Source organism: Cyprinus carpio, chromosome A16 (genome assembly GCF_018340385.1).
Source record: "Cyprinus carpio isolate SPL01 chromosome A16, ASM1834038v1, whole genome shotgun sequence".
In the NCBI taxonomy this organism is placed as follows: domain Eukaryota; kingdom Metazoa; phylum Chordata; class Actinopteri; order Cypriniformes; family Cyprinidae; genus Cyprinus; species Cyprinus carpio.
The window spans coordinates 7,407,197-7,428,127 of record NC_056587.1 but is presented as its reverse complement, the minus strand read 5'-3'; the positions used below and the strand labels follow the sequence as shown (position 1 = coordinate 7,428,127).

Sequence of the window (20,931 nt, the reverse complement as noted above, 5' to 3'; positions counted from 1 at the left end):
CAATCATCGTCCCCGTTCCTTGCGCGGTAGCAGTGGCGGTAATGTTATGGAGTTTTCTCCCCTTCTCTTTCAGTGGCAAGTAGGAAACCCCAGGCCTACTGGAAACGCTAGATTTGCCGACAACAAAACATCAGCATTCCAGTGGTGGTGGTGAATAATATCCGTTTAGTTCTGCATGAGAGCCAAAGAGAGCATCGAAACATGGTGGTTCTCAAAATTAGAGACCAGGTGAGTGATGTCTGAAACAGCTAGTCGAGTTAGGCTAATAAGTGCTAACACGCTAGTGAACGACCCAGCAACCTCACAGACGATTAAACTGCCCAAAGTCATTTAACTAAATCCGTTTCAGCGGACGAATACGTGCTATGTTATGCTATAAGCAAAAAGCAGAGCGAAATGTAATTTGTAGGTATTTGTCATCTCACGCAGAAGGATTGTAGCTTACAGTTGCTAAGCTAAATGTGCGCGAGCCACGATATTAGTATAACGGGTTGTGACCGATAAAGTGTACACTGTTTGTTTAATAATCATCTATATTTGTTATAAGTAATTAATAAATCGCACAAGTCTTCTGCTTACTTGTGTTAAGGCTTGGGCAACAGTTGGTCTCGTGAGGTTAGATGTTTAACATCATTTTTTTCACTGCTGGCTATGACAATGCACAGATATCAGAGAGCTGGTTTTGATTAAATAGTTCTGTTTATGGATTGGAAGTCATATAAAATGATAACTTTAACGTCAGTCTGTGTTAGCTGAGTGCCTATCAGTGATGTACAAATCAAGCCATGCTTTGCAGCTCTAAACATAAATAAAATATTGATCAAAATTGGGGGATTTTGGGTTTGGCAGTTGATATTTGTCAATCTTAACATGTTATGTGAGCTTTATATGAGATGTGTCTAGCATAGAGATTGAAGAATAGAGTGACCTTACAGGTGAACTGACCCGGTCAGGCCAGTGGTTCAGAGTTTTACTTGATCTGTCAAAATTTTACTGGCTCTGCCACAAAATAAATACATTAAGTAAAAAATACATGCTTATTGTTGTTGTTGTTTCGATGCATGTAACCTAATAAATTCTAATAAACAAAAATTCTAACAAATAAAGTTATGATAATTTTCAATACCAAAGCAAAAACTTCTAGCCTAACTAATATAAAGTTAGCATCAGGTATATACAGCAGATCTGATTTCTTTCCTAATGGTTATTGTTAACTTGAAACATAACTAACTGTTTATGAAGATAATTCCAAGATGAGCATTTTGACACAAGTGTGCAAAATTTGACATGAGAGCGAATTGTCTGTTCAGGTGCGATGTGACATGGAAGAGAACTCAATTCTAGTGCTGAACTGAGTTTTCTTTGGTGTCGTCTTATGATTAAAAGGGTTACATTTGCTTGAAGGCTTAAATGGGTAAGACTTAAAAACATGCAAATATAAACTTTTGTGACAGCAGCTGTCCTGAGTGTTATTCACTTCGGGCCCAGGACATCGGGTATTTTTTATTCTTGATCCCTGCTTATGCACTTGCAGTGTATTCCAGGTGTTCTCTGGTTGTCAAACCATGACTTTGGTATTACCAGTTCCTTGTTCTCTGTTGACTTCCAGTAACAGAAGGAGAGTTCGTATCATGTTGTTTTAGCGTTTGTACATGTACACATGTTAACATCACCTGGCGTGTGCTGTCTCCAGTTAGGAAGGACGAGGAGATACAGAAGAGTTCATCACCATGGTGATGGCATTAACAAGAGGAGCTCGTTAAAGGAGATAGAACACGATCGCATCGCTTGAATAGACGAATAAACCCTGTGTGCATGCAGTAGAGCGCAGGCCACATGTGACAAATAGAGCCTTGTCTCGGCTTAGAGCCACTGAAGGAGTCTTTTCAAATTAAGCTTTTTTTCAAGCACAATTGTTTGCTTGTTACATTCTCACGACTCTCAGTATGAGCTTGGCCTTCATCTGACAACCTGAACTGAGACTGACTGGTTTAGCTAAGCTAGTGAAGATCTGGGTAGAAGAACTCTAAATACTCTGTAGACTTTTTTTTTTTTTTTTTTTTTTGTATAAGTAATAGTTGAGCTGAATGCGTATAAAACAAAGAGATCTTAAATTTTTCTTATTGTGCCTTAAAAAAATATGTATGCTATCTAATATGATGTCTGATTTACGAAACTTCTCAAAACCTGTATATTGCGTATGTAATTTTGAATTTGAATTATTCTCAAGGGTAGTGCGTGGTGTGAAACCTGAAGTAAATGAACACTTGGCTGTTATCAGAATTTTCTGCATCCCATTTCACAACGCTCAAGAATGTGTGACTGAACACTTCCTGTAACTCAGGCATAGTGCACATACTTCCCATGAGTCACAGCAAGCCTGTACTGCAAGAGATGCGGAAGGCGCATTGTTCTAAACATTTTTTTTTTTGTTTTTTTTTGAAGTGATAATAAAGTATGGAATATGTATAGAGATACATGAATATTGCGGAGGAAATGGGTCTCTGCAGAGGAGACCACATCAGTGATTATCTCTGTCACCTGTTGGAACTGGCACTCTTTTTGCTTGTCGAAGATGGCTAAATATTTAGTGAGAAACATTTAATTAGCTGTCTGTTTCCTTGATGAGCCAGTAGCACAGGCTTCGTTGCTGGGAGGAACAGTGGTGTCCAGCACTAACTCATGCCGGTTTGGAGCAGATCTGCACTGTCTGCACCATCTGCTCTCTCCACACTGATACATGTTGTGCATCCATCTTTCAATTAATGATGAACATATTCTTTTTATCTATTATTTTGAGCTTCCTCTCTGGTTGGGATTCTCTTCTAGATTTAAAACAACCCATTTAACTTATAATTAGGGTAATTTATTTTAATATTTGACTAATTTAGAATCTTGAAAAGTAAGCTTTGAACTGTTTAAAATGTGTTAAAAATGTGCCACATTTCTTGGAATAAGGATCTGATTGTGGTTTTGATCATCCTCCAAGTGGATTTTGGTTCAGTGTGTGAAAGTGTAGAATTTTAATATTGTGTGTGATGGCAATTTTTGAAAGTTTTTGAAATTAATGTTATAATTTTCAAATGCTGACTGTTTGGTGTTGACATCTAATAGAGCTGAGCTACCCTCAATTCAGTTAAATTAAGTACATTTCTGGTTTTTGATGTGTCACTCTGTGGATCTGGCAGAGACGTGCCTGCTTGTCACTTCTCTTTCCTGTCATAGCCAAATTGTTCTGTGAAAATTGGCATGGTGGTAATGACTAGAAATACGCCAGTTGCAATTTTCTTGGCCGATTCTGATTTTCTTGTAAGTGTGGTCTGCCGATACAGATTTTTGCTGATTCCGATTTTCTTTCTAAGAGCAATAGCCTAATTGACAGCATATACAAACAAAAATAAAATTTTTTCAATGCAAAAAAAATTATTTACATAATAAAAGAAATTATTAAATGTTACAATTCCCCCAATCTGGACTAAGTTACAGATGTTCTCAAAATAAAGTGCTCTGTGACTGGAATGTGACTCATTTCCCACTGTTTCAAAATGGTTAACCAACCCCCCCAACCTTATTATATGTCATCTTTCACAGCAAATTCTTAAAATTGCTTCAATTAATTCAGTTAGAATAATAAGAAACTGTAGAGTTACCATTTAAATAAAATCAATATCAACAAACTTTCCACTGCAGAGGATACACAGAAGCTGCATTAGATGTATTTACACAGACTGTTTGATGAAGCTGAGGTGCCATAAATGCATTTACACCGCAAAATTGCAAATGCATGAATAGTTTTATAAGATTAATGTTTTACGTTATTTTTTGAACATACAAATAAGAAATGTTGGGGAAAATGCAACAGTTTAAATATGAAACCAAATCACCAGTAGGTGGCGGCAAATGACTGTTTTAATGAGTGAGTCATTTAATCATTTATTCAACTGATTCTTCAAACGACTGATTCATTCATAAATGAAACAAGTGACTGTCTTTATGAATGGGCTACTGAATCATTGACTCACTCGATTTGTCAAAAACGTGGATTCATTCAGTAACAAATTATTATTTTTCTTGTTTTTAACAATATTTTGAAAGATTTATTTATTATAGTGGGTAAGTTGGAATCCGAATTGTAAAATTCTGTGATGAAATAGTGATTAAAGAAACAAAGTTCAAGGTTATTACAATCTCTCCTTTAAAACGCAAATTTTTGTTTTCTTGAATGAAAGCATGTTTTTAAAGTCATTGGAACCATGCTTCCACACTGGCGCTGGTTGTCCTGCCAACAACATTGCAGAAAGATTCGTGGACGCTCTGACGTAGATCGAATGCTTGGTCCTGTAAACTTTATTTCAGGGGCAGCAGAGAAAACAAGCTTGTTGATCGTGTGCATACTGACCACAAGTAGGGTAGAAGTTAACCTCATTAAATATTTTAAATGTGAAAGTAAGAAATTGATTGGAAAGAACTTAACAATTATAGTTACATGTATACTAACGAAATAAACCAATTTAAAGCCATTTGTGTGGTTTGGCTTTTGTGTTCATGGTTAGGTGCTAGTCTAATTTCAACATACAGTTTTGTAGGAGACATTTATTAGCCTTGGTCTTTAATTAAAATTAATTTGTTATTTGTTATTTGTTTTGCAACAAACTGTCCTGGTTAAAGTGAAGTCTTAATGCAATTGATCAAATGTTTTGAGCAACTGAATTGCATTCCCGCTGAAAAGCAAGCATTCTAGCATGAAAATGTTGCCTATAAATAGTGTTGCTTGCTTGGGAACTAATGTGGTCAGAATCAAAGTTTGCATGACTGTGTTCTCTGGAGTCCTCTCAAGCTGAGGACTTCTACATTCAGATTGGTTGCTGCCGTACCACGTCATAGATAATTACCATAAAGTTGACCTGACTTCAACTGTCCTCGATGCCCACACAGTCCAAGATGCACCGCTGCACGCCGGTGGCAGTGTGAACGCACGGTTAGGAAAAGAAAATTGATGAGTTATTAAAGAGTCAAGTGTCAATTCGTACTGCAGCTCAAAAAGACAAAGTGAGGAGGCAGAGGCTGGTTTTATTTCGACTCACTCTGGCCCTTGAGGATGCACTTACATAAGCAGTACACAGGCAGTCTCATGACGACACTACCTCAAGGTGTTGTTGCTTCGGTTTGCTGTCGGAAGTCTTCGGGAAAGAGATTCGAGCATGTTTTACCCAGTTATGGCAAACCTGATATCAGACTCTGCATTTAAGATCACCTCTCAGGACACAGATACAATGTCACAGTTCAGATTTGGCCATGTTTCTCATTGTCAATTTTGCGATTTGACGTGTGTGTCTCTGTCTTTCAGCCTGCCCTGCTAAAAGCTATTTTCAATGTCGATCCGGATGAAGTACGCTCTCTCATTTTCAAGAAAGAGGATGTGAATGTACAAGTAAGATTAAAAAAAAAATAAAAACTTTGTCATGGATGGATTTTTAATTGATCCACCTTGTATTTTAAATGGGTTCTATTAATAATAAATAAACTCTTTTTTTCTTTCAGGACAATGAAAAAAGGACACCGCTGCATGCAGCTGCTTACCTAGGAGATGCTGAGATTATAGAGCTCTTAATTTTATCAGGTAAATGCATCTTTAATATTCATCATAATGAAACTCATTTTCTGAAGCTTCTCATATCTCCTCCCTTTGATTCCAGGTGTCTTCAGATGTGGCTTTGATGTATTGTTATACTGTTATTCATGTTTTGCTTGTGATGTAGGGGCAAGGGTGAATGCCAAAGACAACAAATGGCTGACTCCTCTGCACCGCGCAGTGGCATCCTGCAGCGAGGTATAGCCACAGAGACACACACTTGGATTCTGTAGGCTTTGCCTAAACTCTGCTTCCTGACGATCCAAATTGTCACAGAACCACAATTTCAGTATAACAAAATCGTGACACAGATTCTGACATCACGGCAAAAATTAATATGCTTTTGAAACAGTTATTTTATTGAAAAAATTTAAATATATATATAAACATTTTCAAGTAAACTACAGTTTAGTCTAGAAGTGTTTAAGTAAATTAAGTGAAAGTTCCATAAATTAATAATACATTGCATCTAGCAATTATCAAAGTAAACAGTAATAAAATAAGTGAAAACATAAAAATAAATGTACAAACAAAAAAATACATAAAAACAATTAAGCAAATATATATAAGTAATGTAAAAATAAATGTAAATGTAAATGTGTTTTGTTGGGTTTCTGTGGGTTTAGAAAAGGTTGTAAATATGCCCTTACACTTTCCAATACTAATATTTAAGCATCCTTAAATTAAGAGACATTTACCTCAAATGAAAAAAAAAAAAAAAACGTCTTGGAAAAATTTATTAAAATTAAGTGAGTTTATGCTTAAAATGAGAATATATGTCAAATATTTTTGCAGTGTGAATAGAAGATACAGTAAAAGTTATATCCATATTCTAGTGGTTGGGAGCAAAGCTTTTCAAGCCTTAGGCTATTTTATAGTAATGGAGATTGGAGGTTGTTCTCCTTATGTATTGTGTTCCATTCAATTAATTCCTTAATTTTTTTTTACTTAATCTTTAAAAGGTCTTAAATATATTTTCATAAAACCTGCAAAAACCCTGTATCTGGAACTTCAGGCACTAATATTTTTGACTTGAGCTCATACGTGTAATTTGACAAATTGTGACTTAGTTGAAGTTGTGAAAGTATACAGCCACAGATTAAGGGAACAAAATGAAAAGTAATGCTTCAGATAATTGATCGGTCTCTTCATGTGACTTTGTGTATTGCAGGAGGCGGTGCAGGTTTTGTTGAAGCACTCTGCTGATGTGAACGCTCGCGATAAGAACTGGCAGACACCTCTACACGTGGCTGCTGCTAACAAGGCTGTCCGCTGTGCTGAGGCATTGGTGCCACTGCTTAGCAATGTTAATGTGTCAGATCGGGCTGGACGCACAGCTCTGCACCACGCTGCCTTTAGTGGCCACCTGGAGGTCAGTGAACAGTCATTTGCATGTGTGTGGGTTTGTTGAAATTATGTTCAGAATTCATAAAGTACTTCGAGGTGCAATTGAGAGATGAATATTTAAGGTTATTTAATTCAGTTTTTTTTTTTTTTTTTTTAAACACACTGCAAATGTATTGTTTTATTAATGTCCTCCATGTGTAAAGTATGCATGGTTTTATGTTGTCAGATGGTGCGGTTACTCCTATCCAGGGGAGCAAATATAAATGCTTTTGATAAGAAGGACAGAAGGGCGATCCACTGGGCAGCATACATGGGTGAGACAGAGCGATTATTTGTTTTCCAACCTCTTTCACAACCATATGTGGGATCTGTAAATTCAAAACTCTTTCAAATCCTCAAGCCTTCTTTTTTCTTTATCTCAGGTCACATGGAGGTGGTGAAACTGCTGGTGTCTCATGGTGCTGAGGTGACGTGTAAGGATAAGAAAGCTTACACGCCCCTCCATGCTGCAGCCTCCAGTGGGATGATCAGTGTAGTGAAGTATCTGCTGGACCTAGGAGTGGATGTGAGTGATCACATTGTCATACTTTCTTAACATGCTTGTCAGCTGGGCAATATTGAATATGTACATTATAGATTTTGCAGAATTGTTAATATCATGATGACCATTAAATTTTTATAAAAGAAAAAATAAAAATAAAAAAGTCATCTAGGGTTGGGTATATCAAACATATTTACTCTGTCTCTTTTTGCACATTTAGTTGCAGTTAAATACCATGAACAAAAGTCAGCAGGCTACATAAAAACGACTCATTTAAGAGCTGTTTGGTGCAAAATAGAGCTGCACGATTCTGGATAAATTGGGGATTTTTTGGTTAATGCAATTATGGTTCTTTCATGCTTCTGATGGGGAAAAAAAAGATGTGCAGATTGAAATCAATAGGCAGAATCAAAATTTTAATTTTACAACAGGTATCCGATTCCTGACCTTAAGTATCCGATTACAGAATTGGAATAGATTTTTGATTCCCAACCCTACATGACACTTATGTTATGATTTCTCCTTGATTTACAGCTTGTGAATAATAGAGAGATGTTTCAATTAGTGATTGACCGATATAGATTTTTGATGGACGATGCTGATATATATCACACTATTAATTTAAAATAGCAGAAAACATGCAGTCTTAGTGTAAAAGTTTTTATGAAACAATATGAAAACATTTGAACTTGACAAAAGCTTAATCCCTGGCATTCTCAGTGCTATCAAAATAAAAGTCCTGATGCTTTCAAAATAAAATCATCTGATACTCATCAGCCACACAGAAAAAAAAACACATTGGCTGATGCCAATAAATAAAAAAACAAAATTGCAGTTTGCTTTACTTTTATCCATTACAGAATTTTATTTAAATGTGTTTTTGTGTGTGTGTGTGTGTGTGTGTGTGTATATTTTCATGTCATTTAATGGCAAAAATGTTGCAAAGATGCTTCAGTTATGTGCCTGTTCATATTGATTAGAGTAAGTGTCAAAATGATGATAAGCATTTTGGCAGTGAGCAAGGTTTTCAGTTTGGCAAATGAACAAAATGGGAGTCAGTTTGAGTGAAAGAACATAATAAAATGCTTCACTCACAACATGGTTTGCTTTCACACAGGCATTTGTACTTGTATTTGTGGATGGTTTGGTCCAAGTATGGTTCAGCCGGCATCATGCTAACCTTTTCATCTAGAGATCCACTTCAAAAGAATTAAAAAAGTAGACTGCTGTGCTAATGAAGAACATGTAGAACTAATCGGGCTGCACCACAATGCTTAAATTGGTTGCACACCTCTGTTCAATCTCATTCAGTCACACATTGTACTAGACACAGGTTTGTGTCAGTGTGAATGTCTGAACATTTGAACTGTGGACATGCTTACAGATGAATGAGCCAAACACGTATGGGAACACACCGCTGCATGTGGCATGCTACAACGGTCAGGATGTGGTGGTAAACGAGCTGATCGAGTGCGGCGCGAATGTGAACCAGGTTAATGAGAAGGGCTTCGCACCCCTGCACTTCACCGCTGCCTCACGCCATGGAGCACTCTGCCTTGAGCTGCTTGTAGGAAATGGAGCTGATGTCAATATCAAGGTGGGTCCTCTCATGTCTGTACATGTATGAAAAAAATCACTGAATTCCATTAAAACTTTTAATTGGTTATTTATAATTGCTTTCTTTTTATGCAGAGTAAGGATGGTAAGACCCCTCTACATATGACCGCAATCCATGGGAGGTTCTCAAGATCTCAGGCGATTATTCAAAATGGCGAGTCTTCAGTTTTGAAATTTCCCATTACTGATGTGCAAACCCCGCAGTATCTGACAGCGTCTTGTTTGTTTCGTGTATATGTAGGTGCTGAGATAGACTGTGAAGATAAGAACGGGAATACTCCTCTGCACATCGCAGCTCGATACGGACACGAGCTTCTCATCAACACACTGATCACTAATGGAGCTGATACAGCCAAGTAAGAATTCTCATTCCCATGTGTTTGTTAATTACTGAATATAAAAGCTTTGTTTCATTTATGCATTTAGGCAGAAATTCATTATTCAAACCTCTTTGAAAACCCAAGAATGTTGTGTTTGATCCCACATGCATACACAGCGAGATGCTCCTGTTTGTCTGGTTGTAACATTGGATCTTTTTTTTAGGAGGGGAGTTCATGGCATGTTTCCACTGCATTTGGCCGCTCTCAGCGGCTTCTCGGACTGCTGCCGTAAACTGCTGTCATCTGGTAAGCTGTATAACTGCTAAGATAGCCAGCATTTATTGCTGTGTAATAGTGTTCCCTTTTCCTTATGAAGATAAACTGAGCGAATCTCTGTCTTCCAGGCTTTGATATAGACACCCCTGATGACTTTGGAAGGACCTGTTTACATGCTGCTGCTGCTGGCGGGTAAGATTCTTTTTGATTTTATGGTCAGTGATGTGATAACAATATTTATTGAAAAAAAAAGAAAGAAAATAATTTCTACACCTCTAGATATATAGATAAGATCATTAAATTTAAACTTTTATTGAAAATGGTATAAACATTTGTCATCTTCCAGCTTAGTGGAGCCAATTTAATGTTTCGTTCACATAGTTTGAGCATGTATTTCATTATCTAATCAAAATGTGTTTTCCACCACAGAAACCTTGAGTGTCTGAATCTTCTCCTCAACACGGGGGCAGATTTCAACAGGAAGGACAGCTTTGGAAGGTGAGTTTACATTGACACTCCCATTCATTATGCTTTTGACTCTATGATATTTTTGATTGTGAGACTTGAGCAAACCATCTCTTTTTTTTTTTTTTTTTTAGGACACCTTTGCACTACGCAGCTGCAAACTGCAACTACCAGTGCCTGTTTGCTTTGGTGGGTTCAGGAGCCAATGTCAATGAGCTTGACAAGAGGGGCTGCACCCCCCTCCACTACGCCGCTGCTTCTGACGCAGATGGAAAGTAAGTTACTGTTTTGCATACTAGAGATTAGTGTGGATAACTTGTTAAACAACATTCATTTACCAGTCTAACTCATTTCCTCACTAGGTGCCTGGAATATTTGCTGAGGAATGATGCTAACCCAGGGATCCGAGACAATCAGGGCTACAATGCAGTGCATTACGCCTCTGCTTATGGACACCGCCTGTGTCTGGAGCTGGTGAGACGATTTAAAATCACGTGATTGGGTTTATGTTTTTAATATTTTTGGCTTACTGTATTTCTGTCCTCTTCATCAGATTGCAAGTGAAACTCCTTTAGATGTGGTAAGTGCTGTGACACACAACATAAACCTCTTTAATAGTGTCACAGAGTGATGAGACCTAATTAGATCTGTTGTGTCTTGTTTTGAATTAATGGAAACCTCAGGGACAGACATCCTAAATGACTCTGATGTACGTGCTCCTGTGAGCCCTCTCCACCTGGCTGTGAGTACAGTCTCCATCTTGTTTGTTCACCAAATGTTGGGAAACATTATTTGACTACTTTTAATTCTCTTACACTTTCTGGCTTGGGATCCTCTCAGATTATGTTTAACGGTTGTTTTAATGGATGTCATCAGGCATATCATGGACATCACCAGGCTCTTGAGGTACTGGTTCAATCACTGCTGGATTTGGATGTGAGAACAGCTCAAGGACACACGCCGCTGGACCTGGCTGCCTTCAAAGGCCATGTTGAATGTGTTGATGTGCTCATCAACCAGGGGGCGTCCATCCTAGTGAAAGACTACACGCTAAAACGTACCCCCATCCATGCCGCTGGTACGATGTACAAAGACTATTGAGATTACATGAGGTTCAGTTATTTGCATAATTTTACTAAACACAGATCAGTTGTGAATCTGAATTTTTTTCTTCTTTTTATTGGTTAATTATAATGAAAAATCATATTTTGGAATAAAACTCAGTCTCAGGAAACTGTCCTCTGGCCAACCAATATGGATTTTCCAGTGGTGATACTGATAACTGGCGAGAGATATAGCTGATTTTTCATTTTTTTTTCTTCTTCTTTTTTTATTATTATAAAAGAATCAGCCACGTCCAAGTAATCAAATATTACAATTGTTAAGTAATATTTAATGTTTATTGCTATTAATTATTACATGTATGTATATAAATGTGTGTGTGTGTGTGTGTGTGCGTATATATATATATATATATATATATATATATATATATATATATATATATATATATATAATATATATATATATATATATATATATGTATATATGTATATGTATATATGTATATATATATATGTATGTATATATATATATATATATATATATATATATATATATATATATATATATATATATATATATATATATATATATATATATATATATATATATATATATATATATATATATATATATATATATATGTATATATATATAAAAAGTGCATGTATACTGAAATGAACCTTTTTTATACATATATGTTTTTTAATGCTAATGATGTTTCTTCTCGAAGGATATTAGAACACATGCATGCTGGAATTGAACATTATTAGTAGTGGTATCTTTTTTTTTAATTTTTTTAGATTTATCATCTTGCTGGATATATATCTGTTTTTTAATGCTAATGCCAGAATGTTTTACTGTTCATGTTTGGACATACTCATGACACATATATCTCTTTTCTCTTGACTTGCAGCCACAAATGGTCACTCTGAATGTCTCCGTTTGCTCATCGGAAATGCTGACCTGCAGAGTGCTGTGGACATTCAGGATGGGATTGGCCAGTAAGTACATGAGACTGTTTTCCAATTTCTCCTTATAGAAGATCATGTAAATTAGAGATTGTGGAGTCTTATTCATATATGTGATTCTCAGGACGCCTCTGATGCTGTCAGTGCTGGGTGGACACACAGACTGTGTTTACTCCCTTATTAATAAAGGAGCCAATGTGGATGCCAAAGACAAGCGGGGCCGCACTGCTCTGCACAGAGGGGTAAATCATGACTGATTTCCTTTGGCACTAGAAGGATTTCTACTGGCACTGACTCTCACCTGTGCTAGTGCTTTTTGAAGAATGGCTTATGGATGTGTGTTGTTTCATTCAGGCGGTGACGGGCCATGAGGAGTGCGTGGAGGTTCTGCTGCAGCATAGTGCCAGTTTCATGGTACGGGACTGTAAGGGGCGCTCTCCAGTGCACCTTGCAGCCGCCTGTGGCCACGTTGGGGTTCTGGGGGGCCTTCTGCATGCTGCCCAGTCAGTAGAAACCATTCCTGTCATCACTGACCACCAGGGCTACACGCCCCTGCACTGGGCCTGTTACAACGGTGAATAAACGCACTTGCCAATCACAGATTGATACACCCTACCTGTTTAAAGGCCTGCTCGCACCAAGTCTGGTGAAAATAATGCAGGGTTCCCACTGTCATTGAAATATCAGGGATTTAAAAAAAAAAATCATGAATCTCTATAGTAATTCAATGTAATGTAAAACAAATTTACTGTTTTCAGTTTCTGGTAATGATCTGCTTGAAGGCTCAGGAAGGCGAAACCTCTTGAGCTATGTTCAAATTTAAGGTTTTCTGCCTTTTTAGGGACTTTCATTCACTGATAAACAATTATTATTATCTTATTTTAAGCAATAGTAGTTGGAATACAAACAGAATCTCTTCTCTCTCAATCGACTGGACAAGTCATGGAAAATTATTGGTCAGAAAGTGTGGGAACCCTGTATATTGCATTTTGGTGTCTATTTGTTTGTCAGTCTGTGCAAAATGTTAAAAACTAAATGAAACCTTCCATTGAACAATCACATACAGATAAACTATATAAACCAATAAATATTTAAGAAAAAAACTCACCCCTTTACTATTTAAAAACCCGGTTGAATTTTATAAAGTGTTCTGGCAAAAACTCTCCCCTTTACTATTGGATATGTTCAACGAATCATTCGAAAAAAGCTATCTCCCTCAAACCCTCAATCAGGCTTCTATTTCTCTTTTCTTGAAAAAAGAGGTAAGAGTAGGACCCAGTAGACTGTACTTCCTTCCACCCAATAAGTTTGTTAAATGTTGATTTCAAATTGCTATCAAAAACATTGGCTTTAAGACTAGAGCGTGTCCTTCCAACTATTATTTCATTAGACCAAACAGGTTTCATTCAAAATCGTCACTTATTCTCTAACCTCAGGCAGCTTTTTAATATAATATATAATCCTTCTCAGGCTAATACTGAGGAAGCTCTGATCTCGATGGACGCTGAAAAAAAATGTTTGATCGAGTCGAATGGGATTATTTATTTTATACTCTGGATAAATTTGGTTTTGGAAAGAAATGTATTTTATGGATTAAGTTACTCTATTCTTCCCCACTGGCTGCAGTAAGGACAAATAACATTCAATCTGATTATTTTCATTTATACCAATCTACAAGACAAGGATGTCCCTTAAGCCCTCTTTTATTTGCAGTAGCCACTGAACCCCTTTCTATTGCCCTTCAATCTAACTGCGCCATTACTGGGATAGTTAGGAATCACGTTGAGGTGAAAATCTCTTTATATGCAGATGATCTACTTTATGTTTCTAATTTATCTACTTCTGTCCCTGCTGCCGTAGACACGCTTTGATCTTTTGGGCAAATTTCTGGATATAAATTAAACTTATCCAAAAGCCTAATATTCCCCATTAATACATTGGCAATTAATTTTCCTTTAAATACCCTACCTTTTAAAACAGCTTCATTTAGTTTTACGTATCTTGGAATCCAATTTACTCATAAATATGCAGATGTATTTAAAACAAACTGGACTCCTTAATCACACCCTAACTAATCAAAATAATGAAGTCAATATTTAACTTTAAAATCACTCCCATGAGGTTTTTGAACGATGGTCCCTTTTGAATCTCACTCTAGCTGCTCGAATAATTACTTAAAAAATATTTACACAATTCATACACATGATTCTCCCACATTTTTTTTTTTCGAGATTTAGACTCCAAGATACTTGATTTTATATGGAATAAAATGTCCGCAGGTTACGGAAAGCATATCTACAGAGACCCAAGACACTGTGTGGTCTGGCTTTGCCAAATTTGGGCCACCAATATTAAGAGTTTTAAAATGTTGGCTTCATTATAATAATTCAGAGTCTCATTCCTCTTGGCTTATGATGGAAGCAAATTCCGCAAAACCCAGCTCACTAAATGCTCTAGTACACTCTCCCATTTTATCTTCTACGGCACCCTTTACGAAGAATTTGATAGTTAAGATCACTCTTAAGATTTAGGCCCAATTTAAGCGCTTCTTTGGATTACAGTCATTCTCAATTTATGCTCCAGTAGCCAGTAATCATGTTTTTTCTCCCTCTCTGTTGGACAGTGGTTTCTTATTTTGATCTAGGTGTGGCATTAACACGTTCCATGATTTATATATTGATGGCACTTTTGCTTCTTTTCAACAGCTTAGAGAGAAATTTTCTCTTCCTAACCAGCATTTTTTCAGATACTTACAAATTTGTAGTTTTGCTCGTGTTACATTTTCAAACTTCCCTCTCCTGCCTAACGAAACTCCTTTGAATATCTTCTTCAATCTGACTTCTTCATTAAAAGGCCTTATTTCGCAAATCTGCTTTCAAATCCATGGTCTATGTCCTGAGTCTTTAGACTCCATTAGGGCGCTTTGGCAAGATGATGTGGAAGAGGAAATATCAGATGAACTATGGGAAAAAATCCTCAATAGGATTCACAGTTCATCTATTTGTGGCAGACATTCACTTATTCAGTGTAAAGTTGTACATGTCGTCTATTTTACAAAAGCCAGATTGGCTAGAATCTATGAAGGTGCTTCTCCAGCATGTGCCAAATGCTGTCAAAGTCCAGCAAACCTGATTCACATGTTTTGGCTTTGCCTCTCATTGCATAATTATTGGACAAACATTTCTGAGACTTTATCGTTTATTTCAGGGGAAAGAATTGAACCAAATGCTCTCACTGCTCTGTTTGATATTTGCCCCTCTGTACTATCCAACTCTTAAACAGGATGCAATTGCCTTTGTTACTCTGCTGGCTAGAAGACTAATTTTAATGAACTGGAAATCTAAATTGCCCCCCTCACATTCTCGCTGGTTATCTGATGTTCTTTATTTTATCAAGTTAGAAAAGATAAGATTGTCGCTCAAGAAGTGCTCTAATAAGTTTTATGAAGCTCTGGGGTCCCTTTTTTCAATATATTTAAGATAATGGTTCGGTACTTAACCCAGAGAGTTGATGATAAACAGCTTGAATAACTTAATGTTTATTTATATATGTGTATATTCATATACATATATATATATATAAATTAAATTAAATTTATGCATTTAGCAGACGCTTTTATCCTATATATATATATATATATATATATATATATATATATATATATATATATATAAATTAAATTAAATTTATGCATTTAGCAGACGCTTTTATCCAAAGCGACTTACAGTGCATTCAGGCTATCAATTTTTTTTTATCTATCATGTGTTCCCGGGGAATCGAACCCCCAACCTTGCGCTTTGTAACGCAATGGCTCTACCACTTGAGAGAGATATATATATATATATATATATATATATATATATATATATATATATATATATATATATATATATATATAATTATTATTTTTTTTTTAAATTATTAATGTTGGTTCTTATTATTCTGACTGTCTTTTGTTGGTTCAAGTTGTTTTTGCTTTTGTTTTTTATCAAAATACAATGATACACTTTGTATTTATCATTGTATTTTGAGTACACTTTCTTCTAGAAAATTAATAAAAATAAAAAAAACCCAAATGAAAGGATGTTGTTCTGACACATACAGATGACGCTTGCATTAATCCGAGGGACAACTCATATATAATTATGTATTTATTTTAAATGATATGGGGAAAAAAAGTCGAGACTTGTTGGAAAAGGGTTCATAGGCATGCAGTTTATTTTTAAGTTTAGATTTTCATCTCTGTTGAAATCTCAAAGGTCTGATTTGTTGTGATTGGACCCTACAAGGTGAATTTCCAACCAGTACAATCACAAAAAGTTTTTTTTGTTTGTTTGTTTTCTTTGAGCAGGACTCCAGAAGCTTGTTAAATAAACTGTTGTTATACCAAATTCTCTCTCTGCAGGTCATGACACATGTGTTGAAGTGTTGCTGGAGCAGGAGTTATTTCATAAGACAGAAGGGAACACCTTTAGCCCCCTTCACTGTGCTGTGTAAGTGGATTTGGTTTGGGTTGGTATGTGTTTGTGTGTTTAAATGGGCAAAGTATTGAAGTTGTTTTTTTGTTTTCTATATACTTTCAGTATAAATGACAATGAAGGAGCAGCTGAGATGTTGATAGACACACTTAGCCCTGCCATCGTCAATTCAACTGATTCCAAAAACAGGTACTGGTCTTATTCTGTTTATGCATTCTTTCATCGGTTAAGATTAATGTTGCTTGTGAGGACTCCTTTCGTTTCTTTTTTTTTTTCTTCTTTTTTTGAATATGTATTAAGTTTTAGAACAGTTTAATTTATTTAATGTAATATCAATGGTGGTCAAATCAGTGTTGATATTGTTAACTAAAACTTTTAAAAATCGTATTAGTTAATTGGAATAAAGCTGAAATAAAATAACAGACATTTTAGATAGACTTAAAAACTTTAAAATGAGAAATGTTGGCAAATACAATGTGTAAATTGAAGTACTAAAATTACTAAAACTGGAAAAAAAATGACAAGCATATAACATGTTGTTGTTGTTGTTAAATTGAGTAAATTTCATGTCACATGTTGTTTTTCTTTTTGAACTTTTATAAATGAAAATCAAAATATAGAAGTTATAACACATTATGCTTATGGTAACAAATGATAAATAATCATTGTTAAAAAAAAAAGTTAACTGTGACTTTGTTTGTGGTCCCATTTGAACTATTTTCCTCTCTGTAACAGGACTCCTCTTCATGCTGCGGCATTCACAGATCATGTGGAGTGTCTGCAGCTCTTGCTGGGTCAGAACGCACAGGTGAACTGTGTGGATGCTGGAGGCAAAACCCCACTCATGATGGCTGCTGAGAACGGCCAGACGAATGCAGTCGGTAGGACTTCGACACTCAAACCTCTTATGCTTTTGAGGTTTATAGTTAACTGAGTTTGTGTTTGCTTTTTGATGTGTCATGATGTCTGTCTGTGTTTGGCAGAGGTGTTGGTGAGCAGTGCAAAAGCAGATCTCACGCTACAGGATGCCAACAAAAACACTGCTCTCCATCTGGCTTGCAGTAAGGTAAGAAACACTCTGTTCTCTCATGTCTTAATTCCTCATAATATGTAAGGATATAGTAAAGATTGTGTGATGTTCTAATATCTATTACTTTCACTGTATTGATTTTTATTTGATCTCTATAGGGTCATGAAACCAGTGCCTTGTTGATCTTGGAGAAGATCACTGACAGAAACCTCATCAACTCCACCAATGCAGCTTTACAAACGTATGGTCACAAATAATGCACTTACACTGATGTACAAAAATATATTAAAGTAAAAGCCTAATATTAAGTTGTCATGTTTCAGGCCCCTGCACGTTGCAGCCAGGAATGGCTTGACTGTGGTTGTCCAAGAACTACTAGCTAAGGGTGCTAGTGTGCTAGCCGTGGATGAAAATGGTAAATGCTGATGCTTTATAACCTTAAAATAGGTTTAGAGATGCACAAATGTATGTATGTGTTTGTGTGTGTGTATGTATTTATATATATAAACATATAAATATATAAACAAATAAATAAATATATTTTGGTAACAACGTTTACGAATAAGTAAAACAAAACATTGATCTCCCAATTTACAAAATAAGTAAAACAAAACATTGATCTCCCAATTTGTAATATCTGTGTAGTTTTTATTACGTTTATTGTCTTCTATTTAGGTTATTTTTGAAAATGATTATCTTATCAGTATCAGTTTTTCTATTACTGCAACATGCTTGTATTGTCCCCCATTGTAAAACCGGCCTGACGGGTCTTCTCTCATTTCTCTAAGGCTACACTCCAGCGCTTGCTTGTGCTCCTAACAAAGATGTGGCAGATTGCCTGGCGCTAATCCTGGCCACCATGATGCCAGTGTCTCCCGGCGGAGGTGCGGTGCCCAGCCTCACGTTCAGTGCCATCAATCACTACACAAGCCCAACGAAAAGCATCACGTTTGACAGTCTGCCCATGCTCCGCTCCGAACACAGCTCCTATTGCAGTTTCAACAGTATCGGTCGCCACGACGGCTTCTACAAGGATGACGAGCTAAACGACTCTGACTCAGAGACTTACTGAGGAGGAGGAAAGGAGAGGCGCACATCTTGTCTTAATTACCCAGCGGCCGGCCACTCCACAGAGCCTTAAGAGTCTCTACACACAACACACACAAACAAACACACATATATGAGGCGCAGCAGGCTGGCCCTCCCATCAGCTCAACCTCTGCCAGCACATCTTGCCCTACACAAATGTAACGGATAAGTGGGCGGACCTCCAGACATGGCAATAAAAGACAAGAATCAGCAGCCTGGGACCAACTTTTGCACAAACAGTTTGAGACTGTCATAGTGCAACTGGGATTCAAGATTCAGCTCTCTTCAGATCGCGAGGGAGGATTTGAATCAGTCCCTCGTGAAAGACTGGGATATTTGTCATGCTTTCAACAGTTTCAAGTCAGTGTGCACTTCTGAATCGATCATTTACAACTTGGGGAAAAAATGATTTATTTTTAAAATACGATTTTAATATCTGTCACGATCTCTGTCCCTCTGAGGGGGATAAAAAAAAAAATCAGAGTTTCAGTAGTTTCAAAACCCCGAGGGCAAAATTGAGGACGTGAACATCAGCATTGTTATGCTTTTGGCCACAAGCATGAGTGAAGTTAAAAAGCTAACTGTCTTCATCTTCAGTTTTAGGATAAATTATTCTTTTTATCTATGGTATTTATTGTTACTTTCCATATTTCATCATCATTTTGTGCCTTCATAAATTACTGTATGGAGGGAAGGGGCAGCTTGAAAGAACAAATCTACGATGCACAAGAAGTTCAACACTACGTCTGTGAAAAGCACTGAAAATGAAGAGGCAAACGGCTCCCAGCATGCTTTGCTCCAGAATGAGGAACACTGTGTAAACCAATGGTAGAACAGCATTTGATCTCTTTGTATGTTGATATATGAATATAAATATATATATTATATTTTTTCTGGCTCTTATTAACATGACTTTTTTTGGGCAGGTATGCTCGCTTTGATTTAGCAAATGAAACCACTCGATCCTTCTGTGATGGCTTGTCAGAAACCTGTGTTTGTCTCTTTTCAAGCTTTGATTCTGGAATGATTGAAACTGGAAATCTGTTCAATGCAGCTTCCCTGCTGAGAGAGGGTCAGCAGGTATCTGTTTCCTTTCCTGTCCTTTTTTTTTGGAGGGGGAAGGAGAGGTGCAGTCGAATGCCACTGCTGACCCATACTCACAACCAGAGATTCCTGTATATTTTATGGTTGATTAAATAAATAAATGAGTTCAGTACTTTGAATTGTATTTTTCTTATTGTCAAATATTTAAGAAAACCATGTACAAGTCAAGGAAAACCCGGAAATATTATGGAATTGTTACTTCCAGACTCGAATAGTGAAATATATACACTGAACAAAATTATAAATGCAACGCTTTAGCTTTTGTCCCCATTAAGCTGAACTCAAAGATCTAAGACTTTTTCTATGTACACAAGAGGCCTATTTCTCTAAAATATTGCTTACAAATCTGTCTAAATCTGTGTTAGTGAGCACTTCTCCTTTGCCGAGATAATCCATCCACCTCACAGGTTTGGTATATCAAGATGCTGATTAGACCGCATGACTATTGCACAGGTGTGCCTTGGGCTGGCCACAATAAAAGGCCACTCTAAAATGTGCAGTTTTATTAAACAGCACAATGCCACAGATGTCGCAAGTTTTGAGGGAGCGTGCAGTTGGCATGCTGACTGCAGGAATGTCCACCAGAGCTGTTGCCCGTGAATTGAATGTTCATTTCTCTACCATAAGCCGTCTCCAAAGGCGTTTCAGAGAATTTGGCAGTACATCCAACCGGCCTCACAACTGTAGACCACGTGTACCCACACCAGCCCAGGACCTCCACATCCAGCATCTTCACCTCCAAGATCGTCTGAGACCAGCCACCCGGACAGCTGCTGCAACAATCGGTTTGCATAACCAAAGAATTTCTGCACAAACTGTCAGAAAGCGTCTCAGGGAAGCTCATCTGCATGCTTGTCGTCCTCATCGGGGTCTCGACCTGACTGCAGTTCGTCGTCGTAACCGACTTGAGTGTACAAACTCTCACATTAGATAGCATCTCTCACTTTAGACACGTATTAACTCTACGGATGAATCCCGGTTTTCACTGTACAGGGCAGA

At 36.9% G+C, this 20,931-nt stretch overlaps 1 protein-coding gene across 1 annotated transcript; it reads left to right on the top strand.

Annotated features, from left to right (window-relative positions):
- Positions 1 to 20,051, top strand: LOC109045334 (serine/threonine-protein phosphatase 6 regulatory ankyrin repeat subunit A). Its single transcript, XM_042772320.1, has 28 exons — positions 1 to 228; positions 5,348 to 5,431; positions 5,542 to 5,620; positions 5,760 to 5,830; positions 6,804 to 7,004; positions 7,206 to 7,293; positions 7,402 to 7,544; positions 8,905 to 9,117; positions 9,213 to 9,291; positions 9,379 to 9,493; positions 9,681 to 9,763; positions 9,862 to 9,925; positions 10,163 to 10,231; positions 10,333 to 10,473; positions 10,561 to 10,672; positions 10,752 to 10,778; positions 10,866 to 10,940; positions 11,075 to 11,276; positions 12,177 to 12,264; positions 12,356 to 12,473; positions 12,586 to 12,805; positions 16,637 to 16,724; positions 16,815 to 16,898; positions 17,445 to 17,590; positions 17,693 to 17,775; positions 17,898 to 17,980; positions 18,063 to 18,154; positions 18,528 to 20,051. Exons 1-28 carry the CDS (start codon positions 202 to 204, stop codon positions 18,809 to 18,811), a joined length of 3,159 nt encoding a protein of 1,052 aa, XP_042628254.1. The 5' UTR covers positions 1 to 201; the 3' UTR covers positions 18,812 to 20,051.
- Positions 20,052 to 20,931: the final 880 nt, after the last annotated feature.